Source organism: Lutjanus erythropterus, chromosome 6 (assembly GCF_056507025.1).
Source record: "Lutjanus erythropterus isolate fLutEry1 chromosome 6, fLutEry1.hap2, whole genome shotgun sequence".
In the NCBI taxonomy this organism is placed as follows: domain Eukaryota; kingdom Metazoa; phylum Chordata; class Actinopteri; order Lutjaniformes; family Lutjanidae; genus Lutjanus; species Lutjanus erythropterus.
In genome coordinates this window covers 24021789-24034921 of record NC_139322.1, presented here as the reverse complement: position 1 = coordinate 24034921, position 13133 = coordinate 24021789, and the positions used below count along the sequence as shown (strand labels likewise).

The 13133-nt window shown below is 40.2% G+C and overlaps 1 protein-coding gene across 2 annotated transcripts in view; it reads right to left on the bottom strand.

The window, feature by feature from the left end:
- l1cama (L1 cell adhesion molecule, paralog a) overlaps positions 1-12528 on the bottom strand; it is a 33321-nt gene extending 20793 nt beyond the window's left edge. Inside the window, exons 1-6 of one of the 2 annotated variants that reach the window (XM_084721279.1) lie at positions 12325-12528; positions 11025-11039; positions 8376-8478; positions 7649-7851; positions 3695-3817; positions 3072-3242 (exon numbers count right to left, since the gene is read on the bottom strand). In XM_084721279.1, coding sequence (XP_084577405.1) covers positions 3072-3242; positions 3695-3817; positions 7649-7851; positions 8376-8478; positions 11025-11039; positions 12325-12454 — 745 coding nt within the window. In that variant the 5' untranslated portion in view covers positions 12455-12528. The remainder of the gene's footprint in view (positions 1-3071; positions 3243-3694; positions 3818-7648; positions 7852-8375; positions 8479-11024; positions 11040-12324) is intronic. The other variant, XM_084721280.1, reaches the window with a different exon arrangement.
- Between the last annotated feature and the right edge of the window lie 605 nt (positions 12529-13133).

Below are 13133 nucleotides of genomic sequence, written 5' to 3'. Positions count from 1 at the left end.
CATCAACTGGATACGATGCCGCTTCAGTCAGCACAAGATGCCACCACATGGGGCTAAGTTGACTTTGGTTTAACTATGGGGCCACAGTGGCTCTCAACATATTGTCATGCTGACTATTTATCACATGCATGTGCCAATTTGATACACAGAATTTCACTGTAACACATTTGACTGCTTTTAATTTTAGTGCACCTGAAGGCACAGGGACATTATACAGCACCTTCTTAAAATTAACACACTTAATACCTTTTGGAAATTTTGGAAATTTGATTTTATCCTTTCAACCTCTGCTTGTAACTGTTTCACATAACTGTATTTTATTTTACATGTTTATTTACTTTATCTATTGAACTAACTACTTCATTTGTAAATTTTATAGCTTTTTGACATAACTGTACTTTAATTTATATTGTAATTTATCTAAACTTATACATCAAATTAACTTCCCTAAATGGATGGTTTAAACAATTTTATTAGCTAATTGTAGCATTTTTTTTTCTCTGTCAGCATGTCTCTTTGTTGTTTTTGTTTTTTGTTTCTTGCTTCTATAATTGACTCACTGTCATTGTAAATGACGGTCGGCCCTAAATGATCTCTCCAGCATAAATAAAAACTGAATGAATGAATGAGTTTGTACAGGCTATCTTTCAAAATTAATGTGCTTTACAAAACTAAATGCATTTATTAAAGACAATGCAAACTTGATCTTAAAGGTTTGGTTCACCCACTTTACACAAATCATCTATCTGGCAGCACGGCTCTAAGGATTTTAATCTATCCACCACTTTGCTATAGACTGAAATATCTCTACAACATTTTAAATGGATTACCATGAAATCCAGTACATACATGTGTGTTTCACACACAGTGAATCTTAATGACTTTTGAAATTCTCTGACTTTTCCTGTAGCACCACCATGGCACTGATATTTGTAGTTTTGGGAGAAATCTTCAAACAGCCATCGGATGAATTGCAGTGAAATCTGGTACCAACAAACCTTCACCTCAGAAATAATTACATCAACTCTAGTCGTTTCATCTAATTCCACCATCAAGTCAAAATCTTTATCTGTTTGTGATCAAATACCTGCAAATTAATTGCGTTCCCATCAGCCTCAGCTGTATTTTGCGTTCTGTGCAAATTAGCACATTACCATGCTAACACTCTAAAGATGGTAAGCAGTATACATGCTAAACAGAAATATGTTAGCACTACTGATGTACAGAATAGTTCAAAGCTTCGTTCATAACCTTGATGTTCAAATTCAAAATCCATATTCCCATGCTGCTCTATAATCTCGATAAAGACATAGCAACCAGTTTTCATCACTGTCCCTGTCTCTCTCCTCTGCTCTGTCTGTCATTGATGTCTAAAGAGCTGGAGGTTTGTGTTTGTTTTACTGCAGGCGGGACAGAGCAGAGAGACAACGGACAGGATGAAGCGCTTTGGGTGCATTCAAACAAAATCCTCAGTTGTGTGACTGTGTTCATTTGGGCTTCAGAATGCAATCGTCATGAAACAATCAGAAAATAACATTTCCCTTCATTCATTCTCTCCCTAGCCAACTTTGAATGGTGTGTTAACAAGCAGCAACCGACAAATCCTTCTCATCCTTGCATTCTTTAAGTCCTTACAAAAAAGAAAATAACATATCACTTAATTCAAATTGTTGTTCAAGTTTTTTTAGGGTGATGACGCCATAAAGTATAATGACAGACACTGGAAGCTTAATTCAAAACCTCAATGGAAGCTTTGAATATAAAAAAATGACATTTGTACAGCCCTAGTTATCATGCCATTATTGGCATTTAACTCTAATCACCACTGTGTGAAGTACAGCCTCACTGTGCTGCTGCCTGCTTTAACTTTTCATTAAAAGTGTTGTAGCCCAAAGAAATTGTTCTTTAAAAACTGTTGACAGCGTGTTCAGTCAAGTGTGGAAAGAGATGTAGCTGCTGAATTTTTAAAATGCAATTTGTCAGTGAGATGGCAGCAGAAATCTTAGAGGCAGACATCTTGAAACCCAAACCTATCTGCTTGTCTTGATACCACTAGAGGTATAAGAGAGAAAAAATATTTTTGTAATTCAAGTGAGTCTGTTTTATTTAAGAATACACGAAGAGAAGTGGGACCGTCTTGTATGACATTCACATTATAATGCATGTGGATTCCTACTGTCCTGCACCTCCAATTGAATTAAATTTTTAGAAAAGGACACCTTAATAAAACACTATTAAGTAAAAGCTCCACAAAATGTGATATGTTTTCATTTCATAATAACACCAGTGTTTTTTAACAATCTGCTGGATTTTATAATGAAAAGCTTGAATGCAATATGTAAGACATTTCTCCACAATGCTGAATTGTTATATATTGCAATGTTTATAACAAAATGTGGGAGCTGCACTTTATTTATGAGGAAAATATAGTAATACAGTGAATAATGTAATAACCAACCAAAATGGATTTCTTCATTTGCATACATGTTATATCTTTAACAACATGTTATATTTTTAAGTCCCACCCCTTTTTGCTCTATGCTCCAACAGTTGTGCAAATTTGGTACCTCGGTCAACTTTCCTCTTTTCCTGTAAAACCAACATAGAGGGTTAAATCTTAAGTTAGCTAATGTTAGCAAAAGCTAGCTAACTAGCTAGCTAATGCTAGCTGACTAGTTGGCTAATGACTGATGTAGACTAGGCAGCTAGTTATCTTGCGTTTTGCTAAAATTTGCTAACTTAAGATGTTAATATGAGTCACCTTTACAGCTCTCCCAGCAGTCTGAATGCAAAATATAATTTTTTTTTTAATCAAAAAGCGCATATCCTGTTATTTTGTAATAACCACCAAAATATGTAATAATCTATAAAAAGGGTGGTGACATTTATTGCATATTGTGTTGAGTTATAATGCAGTGTTATACACCTATAATGTTTATGTTACTGATATGGTAGTACCATTATTCATAGAGGTCACTAAGCTAACCACACTTCTAGTTTTAAAATCTGAATAAAAAAGTCTTAGTTCAGGTCAGATCAGTTCATTTTAGTTGATTCAGAGCAAAACTCACATGGGTTGACGGTGAGAGTGATGGGTTCCTTTGCCAGAATGGTACGTGTAGCCAGGTACTGGACATTGCAGGTGTAGTCGTCCCTGCTGTCTTCAGGGGTCAAATGAGCGAAGTATAGGTTGCCATCCTTCCCCACCACCACCCGCTCACTCAGCTGGATATGGTGAAGCTCTGTAGCGAGCGAGACAGAGAGAGGAATTGAGAGAGAAAACGATGACAGATAGAGGCAGCGCAAAATGAGGAACAAGGGAGAGAGAAAGAGGAGCTTAACAATGGAATAAAATAGTGAGATAAAATATAAGAGGGAGCATAGAGATACAATGGGATGAGAGAAATAGAAAAATGATGATAAAGAGACATCAGAGAGCAGGGGTAATAACAGTCTTACTCAGTCCACAAAAGGTACTGAAGACACTTTAAAAAAAAACATTCAGGGGCAGATAAATGCATGAAAGGATATTCTGGACATTGAAGAAGGAAAAAGATAATACTGTACGAGAAATCAACTACAACTCTCTTTCATGATGTGATAAAAGGAAGGATGGATGTTCTAAGTGGCAGATTTATTGAGGAGACAGGAAGGATGTGATGGAAAGAGAGAGATGGAAAGGTAATGTACTCACTCCAGTCCATCCAGTGAATGATAGGCTCCATAGAGCTCTGCGGGGGGTTACACTTCAGAACAATGCTGCTTCCCTCCTCAGCCTTCGCATAGACCTTTTTCTCTTTCTGCTGGGACGGTGGAGCTAAAGAGAAAAAAATCACCAGTTAGTCTGCATGGATTCACACACAGGTATAGAGTGCTTGCACCTACTCCGCGGTTTGGTCAGCAACCCGGACGCACGGCCATGATGGAGATACTGGGATTTAAACAACAGAATGGATTATATGATGTTATAATATTCAATTTAAGATGATTGTAGGATGTCTAAACCACAGGAAGCTTCAGGAAAATCTGAGGACGCTACTACAACTCAGAGAAAAGGACTTGGGTGGGATAAAGGGTGCAATACTTTGAGCCCATACACAGCTGAAAACCTTAAGTGTTACAAAGGTGTAGGAGCCTACAGCTGGTGGGATGCCACATTATCAGCTCATCAATAATGTGTATTGTAAAAGCCAAAGTAGGTGATCAAATGATTTTACATTTTGGACGTTAAACTTAATATCTAAGACTTTCAGGCTGACTTAACATGGTGAAACTTTTATGCAACTTTAGTTGGTTGAGACAAAAGTGTAACTAAGTTGCAATAGAGTTGAATGATGTGAAGCCCTCTGCAACACACGTGAAACTTGAAACTCAGCTGCAACAGTTGCAAAACTCTCAACTTTGTGAGACAAGTTACATGCAACAGCCAATCAAAATGCAGATAACATGATGATATCAAACACATTTCCCATTCCAAACATTTCAACTGATTTTTACTGTTTGATTTCATCTTGAAAATGGCTTATCACCAAAATGAACAAAATAATAAAACAAAAGATGAAGTTTTCAGAGGGATATTTGTTAGACTTCATGTCAGGTCAGGTCAACAAACCAACATGAGTGAGGCAACGTTTGTTTACATTGCAGTAAGCAGGTAATGTCACTGCTAGCTTAGTTATAGCTATGTTTCAATGCAAAGTTTTGATGAGAATCTGAGCTGTTACCTAAAATTTCATATCGATGTCAGAAGGTGGCAACAAAGAGCCATTTATTTATTTATTTATTTGTCTATTGATTGATTTATTTATCCTTCCATCCATCCATTGGTCTTGGTTGTATTTTCTCCCCCAGCATATCAGTATGCATTAATGCACTGATCTCTCTCTTCCTATTCTCTGGAACATCTATTATGAAACAAAGCAGCTAGCCATTGCCAGAAGAAATTTTGTTTCAAGGACTTTACAACCTGCAACTAGTTGTGTGAAGGTTTCACCACATTAAGGCTGCCTTGGGATCTATCAGTCTACTACTACAACTTTTTGGAACAAACTGGTGATCTGTCAAAAACATATGAACAATTAAAACATCTCTCTTCAACCAATTTATTAAACATTTGATAACAAACTAATCTGTTATTCTTACAAGCTCATATTTAGTTGACCAGAATTGCCTCTTTTGAGCAACAGAAATCAGAAACAGTTGTCAGAAACAGAAGTCGTGCATTCATGTGGTATCAAAACAATCTGAAAAATTTGTTCCCAACTGGGAAAGTTGATGTGAACACCGTCACAAGTCAGAAAACAACAAATCAGAAAGTCAGAAAATTTGGTTACGCAAGTTGCTGAGTTGTTGTCTGTTTATGTCATAATCATGGCAAACAAGAGTAAATGTTTGTTTGATAACTTTTTATTGATTCATGTATTGTATTGTGTGCAATTTCTTTGCTCATGTGTAATTTGTAATGTGGATGTAATAAGTAATAATGTAGTGGGTTGCATTCATTAGTAGCTGTCCACACAAACTGACCTAGATTAGTTAGGAAAATTATTTATTAAGACCTCATCAGCAGAAATCATTAATTTGCTACATATGGATTGATAAAATGTGGCAACGATTTTTGTCTATCTATCAAAAATGGCCTAAATTGTTTGTGTATATGTATTTTGTTTGAGTATATAGGTGTACAGATAGTGTCAGTAAATGTCCTGTACATAATTATCTTGGTCAATGTAACATATTGTAGATATCTATTCAGTGGCTGGCACTGATTGTTTTCCCAATTGTACTGATTTGCGCATTAACCCTTATAACAGGCCAGGTTGAAACAGATCCAGCATGTAACATTCCCTGCCCTAGATTTAGTGATATCCATGTTTTTTCCACGTAAAACCTAAAAGTTCAAGAAAATACACCAAAGCTGGAACAGGGACTTCCCAACTTGGAAAAACTGGACCATCCGAGAAGCACATGAATTGACTATTAGGTTGCATTGTTTACATTTAGTACCCCCAAAATGGCCGAGCTCCACATTGATGACGTGCCGTGAAAACACTCTATACAAACATGTACACAACTACCTGTATTTGCATTTACTTTGTCATGTCAATATTTCCTGAGGCGACCCACTTCAGTAGACAACTCACAATGCAGTGGATGAGGAGTATTATTCATAATTCCCCATCTGAGGAACTTCGAGGAGAAGTGTTTAGCGTCCACAGGAAGCACCAGGTTATCTTTTGTCTTTTACAGAAGTGAAATGACGTGATTTGTGAGTCATATGTGTTTGCCCTCCACCCTCCTCCCCTCTGCTCATTGTAGATAACCCCACAGGAGCTACTGAAGAGTGCTTCACATGACATCAACTCAAGAGCGTTTCTGGGGAAACCGTTGTCAGGGAAACTGTGAAGGAAGGAGGTCGCCCAGGAGAGAGCCAGTCACACAGGTGGATGGATACACGGAGGTGCTCTTTACTTTTGCCCAGGGGCCCGTGTGTGTGCGTACGTGAGTATATGCAGATTATCATGTTAGTGCATGTAATTATGTTCTGGGTGGCAGTACCGGGAGCTCTCAGTGTGAGCCTCCATCTGCTAACAAATGAGCTCTCTATAAAAGCATGGCAAGGAAAAGGTTTATACGCTCCGCTCCCAGCTTTGTAAATCGCTCTGTTATTGCTGATAAAAAACCAACAACAACACAACTCGCTTCTAATCTGGACCTTAAAGGCATTTACAGCAGCACTAACGTTGAAGCTGACATCTATAAAAAAACATGTAGCGTCTCTGATGTGATGCATCTGGTTTGAAAACATATCAGAGGATGTTTGATTAGTGTGATGCCATTTCAAACGCTGTGATCCGTCTCTCAAGTGACTACGGCAAATACTCACTGAGCAGGATGAGATTTAACCATTTAATCAGCAAATTTTAAAGGTGCTGTAACGATTCTGGAGGAAGATGGTTGATTTTTGAGTCTCATTCCCAGGTTGTGAAATACTGACATTTTTGGAAGGAGATGCAACAATCATCATTCTGACCTCTGATTGGCCAAAGTCTCCCATCATTGGATAGATTTTCAAAAGCATGCTTGGAAAAACGCTGCAGAAGTGCCCTCTGAGATGCCCATGGTAGGAAAGCATGATACAGCGCCCTCTAAGGTGGTTCAGTGTCCAAGACATTGTGTTAAAGTGCCCTCTAGGATGCCCATCTAGAGGAAAAAACATGGCAAGGTGCCCTACAGGGTGCCTCTCTAGGGGATAAAACATAAAAAGGCGCCCTCTAGGGCGCCCTTCCAGTGAAGTTCTTCTAAATTCTTACAGAGGTACACTAGCAGTTGTAAGTCACATTAAAAAATCAATAATCTAAACCAGGGACTGGGACTGTTTCACCATAAATGCATCACAACTTTTAGCATGCTGAGGCCCCACCGCATACAGCTGGTGTTTATTTATTTCACCCCAACTCTCAGACAGCAACTGAGCAAAAGTCTAGTTTTCTCTCAGACTATTTGAATTAAATTATGCTTAAAGGTTATTATCTAACCTTTGCCCAATGACACCAAAAATAAATTGCCCACCACAGTTTTAATGACTCTTTCTCACTAACTGGTCAGTGGTTGCTTTAGACTTAATCAGCTGTCAGCGAGTTCTTACCATCAGTGTTGAGTATGGCCTCATTAGAGACGGCTGTCCCCAGCTCGTTGGATGCATAGCAGACATATTTGCCTTGGTACTGCTTCAGGGTGTCCATGGTATTACTGAGCGTGTAGAATGCTGATGAGCCAGGGCGCTCAGACACCTTCAGCTCTGGGTCACTGCCTGGGTCAAACTCCATGCCATCCTTTGTCCATCGGAAACTTGATCGAAGAAACGAAAAATCAGTAACACTAACAGCACGGTGTTCACTCTGATATCAAAGTCAGACAGATCATTTCCATGCCTTTGAAGAAACCAGCTTTTAACACATTTAGGATGTCCTTACATGTCAGTGAATTTGAAGACACAAATGAGTTACTGCAAAATTTACACTAGATGCCCCAGTGGGACTCATAAGCTTGTGCTGTGTAATTGCGATATTCATCTTTTCCTTGGCAAATGGAGCAGTTTTCCACTTCAGAGAAGCTAAGACACTCTGAAAAGATTGCTCGGGGGCTTAATGACATTTATCCCTTGTTGAAATGAGAACTCTGACTGGGAGAATCTGTGCTTTCGTGTAACACTAATATGTAGATGTCAGCTGAACAAGGAGACGGAAGGTCACTGCTCTCAGTTGTCTAAAAAGATAACCGGTGGCTAGGCTCCTCCATGACTAATATAGCAGCTTCAGACTCCATGACTTTGTGTGGCTGTGTGTGTGTGTGTGTGTGTGTGTTTGACTAACATGGGTGAAGGGTTGCCGGAGGCTTCACAGCTCATGACGAGGTCTTCGACACTAAAGACGGTGACAGACTCCGGCTGTGTCGTGATCATCGGAGGCCTCTTGACTGCAAGGACCGAAAACAGAGTTAATCATAATCATAATAAGAATGATAATAATAATAACTGTATTTATATAGTACCTTTAAAAACAGAGTTTACAAAGATGTTTAACAGACAAAGTGAATGTGCAGGATACACAGGAGGCAAAATAACAACAGAAGGCCAACACACAATAAGGCCAAACAGAAGCAAGACAAAGAGAGTTACTGTTGTCATTATACCAGTTACAGTTTTTCTCATTTGCTTTGGCTCAACTTCTTCTTCTTTTTTGGAGAAGTTCAACTCTCTGAACAATTAGCTTGTTGTTCACAACATATTTGAATTTCTCTTTCATTCAAGCACTTGCATGTGCTTTTGCACAAAAAAACACATGGCTTGCTGATCAGAACTGATGAGTTGATTGTCAAAATGTCAAACTTGTCACAACTCCTCAACAGTGTTCCATTGTTTCAGCCATCACATGCAAAATGATCTCTGAGTTTATCAAATTCTGTCAGACACAGATGCATATTCAGATGCATTGTTTGTTTAGGAAGGCCAGAACATATTTGGGGGCATGTCCAGGGTAGTACAATAGACAGTTAGTGCTGACAAAAAAGTAGAACAAGAAACATTTTGACTGTGATCGCAAAAAAACACATCTGAACATTTTGACCAGTATGGCTCACACTATGACAAAACAAGTCTTTATTTTGTTGGCATTGGTCAATTCACTGACACAACAACTAGGGTTTGAAGCATGAATGAAATGCTTCAGGTTAGTTATTGTCTTTTTTAGACATGCAGTAGACTTTTAATGTCACATGAAACAGATGTGACAATTGTACTTACAGTTCAGACAATGTTAAAGACTGTTTAAAATAAAATAAGCCAAAGTGACTGAGAAAAACTGCATGTGCTGTCACACACCTGCTGTATATGGTTTAAATAGATAGAGATACATGCACACACTCAGAATAGCGCTGCAGTCTTCACATGACCTGCTTTCATTCTGCTTGTTGCTGTAATAACTCCACCTGTGACATACACATATATATCATCCTATCGTAACACACACATCTCTGCGGATATTGGTAGGCTTAGGAAACACCACAGAAAAACCAGAGATACCACTCATTTCCATAGCTTTTAACAGCTGCTGATAAGTACATTCAGTCAATATCACTTAAAAAGACTCCCCAGAGGTAGAGATGAAATGTAGGCCGGGGAAAGTAGTGAGAGTAAGAGAGCAGGAGGAGAAAATGGGTTGAGATGAGAGGAAATTGATATAGCATAATGTAAAAAGGAGAGTTCATGTAAAAGAGATATACCGCACTGTGCTCCCGGCGAGACTGGGAGACAGTGAGAGTGAAGGAATGAGTCTGTGGGGAAATGAAGCAAGGATTTCGAAGGAAAAAAAGTAATGACCACCAGAAGAGGTTTCTCTTTCTCTGTCACCACTGTCCATAACAGCCATAAAGCAAAGCCTCGATAACAGACTCATAAAAACCAACATGCTGGGATTCGGAGCGACTACTGTATTGACCCTGCGTGTTTGATTCCTCCACATCATTTATGGCCTATGTCATGTTTTTTATGTTCTGGTTTTCAATACTTATGGACAGAATTTTAAATCTTTTTCTCCACAGAGCTTCAGTAACTACATGCACAGGCTGTTTGCAGTGGAATAGAGGTCACAGCATGATACTTGTTGGTAGAGTCTTTAATTTGACTTTAAGGCAAAGAGACAGAGCCCAAGACAGAGATGAATTTATATTATGTAGGTAAATGGGTAAAGGACGGAGAGCTGGCGGGGATGCGGTAGATGAGAGGAAGGAGAGCTGAGAGGATGGGGGAGATGGAGCAGCACATGCAGAGCAACAGAGAGAACAGAGCAAAGGGAGACAGAGATAGAATGGGAAAAACAAACAAGGGGTAGATTCGCTGAGATTCGGGAAGAGACGGATAGGGAGAGTGCGGGAATTTAATGAAAGTATTCCCACTGATAGAGGAAATAAGCCCATTTCCTCAGCTGATCAAATTGAAGTTGGGGCTGCAGGCGCTGCTCCATTATTGGCAGAGGAGGAGGAGAGGAGCTGGTGCTTAGTGCTTTAACTCCTCTTTATTTCCCCGTGTCTTTGATCTGACAACCCTCCTGCCTCCTTGCAGACAGAAGCTCCTCACACTTCCTCCTCTTTGCTCCTACAGGGATCTTACCTAGTGGGAGCCAATGAGGCTAAAACAAACACACACACACACACACACACACACACACACACACACACACACACACACACACACACGCACACATAGAAAAAGGCATGTGCACAATACAACACACATACAAACACACATGCACAATAACAGATGTATACACGCACACACAAGCATAACACTGCAGATGCACACTAATGCAAAGACTCATTAAAGTGCAGCACAGTGCAACGGGACTTTTACTGTGTGCTCGGAGGAAAATAACCTCTCTGGTATAATGAAAGTGTTTACAATAAGCTCTGCCAGCACCTGCATTAAGACTGATAGACAACACGTCAATAAAGTTAAAAGCACTTACGATCACTTGTGTGGTCTGTTAGTCCACAGCAGTGGCAAAGAGAAAAGGCAATGAGGGAAAAAAAGATTTTAGTCACAATAAACAAGGAGAAGGACAAAGTTAAATACACAAACAGACTGAAAAGAGATAGATAGATAGATAGATAGATAGATAGATAGATAGATAGATAGATAGATAGATAGATAGATAGATAGTTTCACTGATAATTGAACAACAATTATGATACATGGATGATAAAGCAGTGTAATGTCTCCTGTAATGGGGCGTGGCTTTTAACCCCGGACTCCTTGACACAGATTCTGAGGCATCTCCTTTATTGATCCCAATCACTGATCACGCTACCTCAGTGACTCTTATTGACATGGCCGAGTCTTGCTAATTGAAAGGCAGGGGACACCTTGACCTTTTACATCTTTGACCTGCTCCTCCTTCCTCCTCATCATCATCCTGCCTTCATCCTTCTCGGCCCTCTCACCCCTGTGTCACCTCGGCCCTTCTGGGATTCGATTGGGAGATTTACTGCATCTCATCAGCATTTATGGCTGGCTATGTGTGTGTGTGTGTGTGTGTGTGTGTGTGTGTGAGAGAGAGAGAGAGAGAGAGAGAGAACATGTGTGTCCATGAGTGTGCGATTGCTTGTTTGTACACACACTTTTGATAGCTGCGTGGGCGGTGAAGGCATGTGACTCACTGCAAGTAGTGTTAGATAAAGAGAGAACAACAGGAGCAGCAGTGGAAACAATATTCTCTCTCCCTCCACTGGAGCTCTGTGGGCAGGCCGGCAGCAACAGAGGAGATGAAGATCAATTCCCCTGCAGGGCCACAAGCTCAGCTGTTTTTCTAATGCCCACATATTGCATCCAGGAGGAGGTAGAAATGAGAAAACCTTGCTGGATTTTTGTTGTATAACTCAATTGTTGATTAAATTACTCCCCAATCAGATTCTGGTTTGCACCAAGGGAACCAGATCAATAGTGGGACTAATCAATGCAGTATGAGGGGATCAATTACAAAGTAATTAGGCACACCAACGGCACAGATGAGTGCAAACCAAGGAAACCTCAGACAGTGTAGTATTTCGAGCATAATAATAGTGCAATTCAACCCTGAGCATTGAGGTTGCTGAAAGAGAAACACATGTTCACTCCGTTCATTTGCACTAATTAATCATGATGAAAGATCATTATTAGCGTGCTTTGATGAATCAACAATGTAATTAACACAACAAACAGATCTTTGAACTTAATGGAAGCGTTCAGCCACCATTGTCATGAATGGTACGATACGAATCTGTACTCACAGTTGGAGGGTATGTGTATAGCTGCTCGGCCGGGCTGGGCGGCGAGGGAGAGGAGGATGAGGAGGAGGGGGAGGAGGCGTGAGAAGCACCGCCCCCTACTGCCAACCTGCTGTCGCTGCGTGTGAGGCATTGCTCACTGTCCCATCAAAGTCCCACCTGCTCTCACACACGTACAATAAATGCACACAGAGGGCAGCCTCTCACACACACTTGTGCAGTGTGAGGCTGTGTTTCTTTTTGCAAGAGGCCTCGGATGTCTTTGGTCCTTTTTTTTTCACTCTCTTCTTTAAGTCAGGTCCACGCCCTCCTGCTGGTCTCTGCTCTGAAAAATAAAAGGGGTGTGGGAGGGGGGGAAGAAGGGGTACAAGGGAGAGGGAGGGGCAGACAGAGAGGGCCATGTGTCAGAATGGGAGAAAAATTACCCTGCGCCATGTGGTCAGACCTACACACAGGCCGAGACATGGAGTTAACAATCAAGACTTGACAATCACACATCCTAACAAAAAAAAAAAAACACAGACAGTGCCCATCACTGAACCTGTTCCTGCAAAAAAAAAACTCCATTTGGTTAATTACAGGACCAGTGGCCCATATGGAAGGGCCAGTCAGCAGGACAGATGGAGAGAATACCACAACAAGAAGCTGAACAGAGCCTCCCAGTACACCCAGATGGGCTGTGGACAGACAAATGCAGATTGATGAAGTGTCAAATCAGATAATAAGCAAGACAGGCAAACAAATAGTTGATAATCAGGTTGACTGTTCTGGGCTGGGTTGCACAAACTGGACAGTTCTTAGTGTACTTGGGT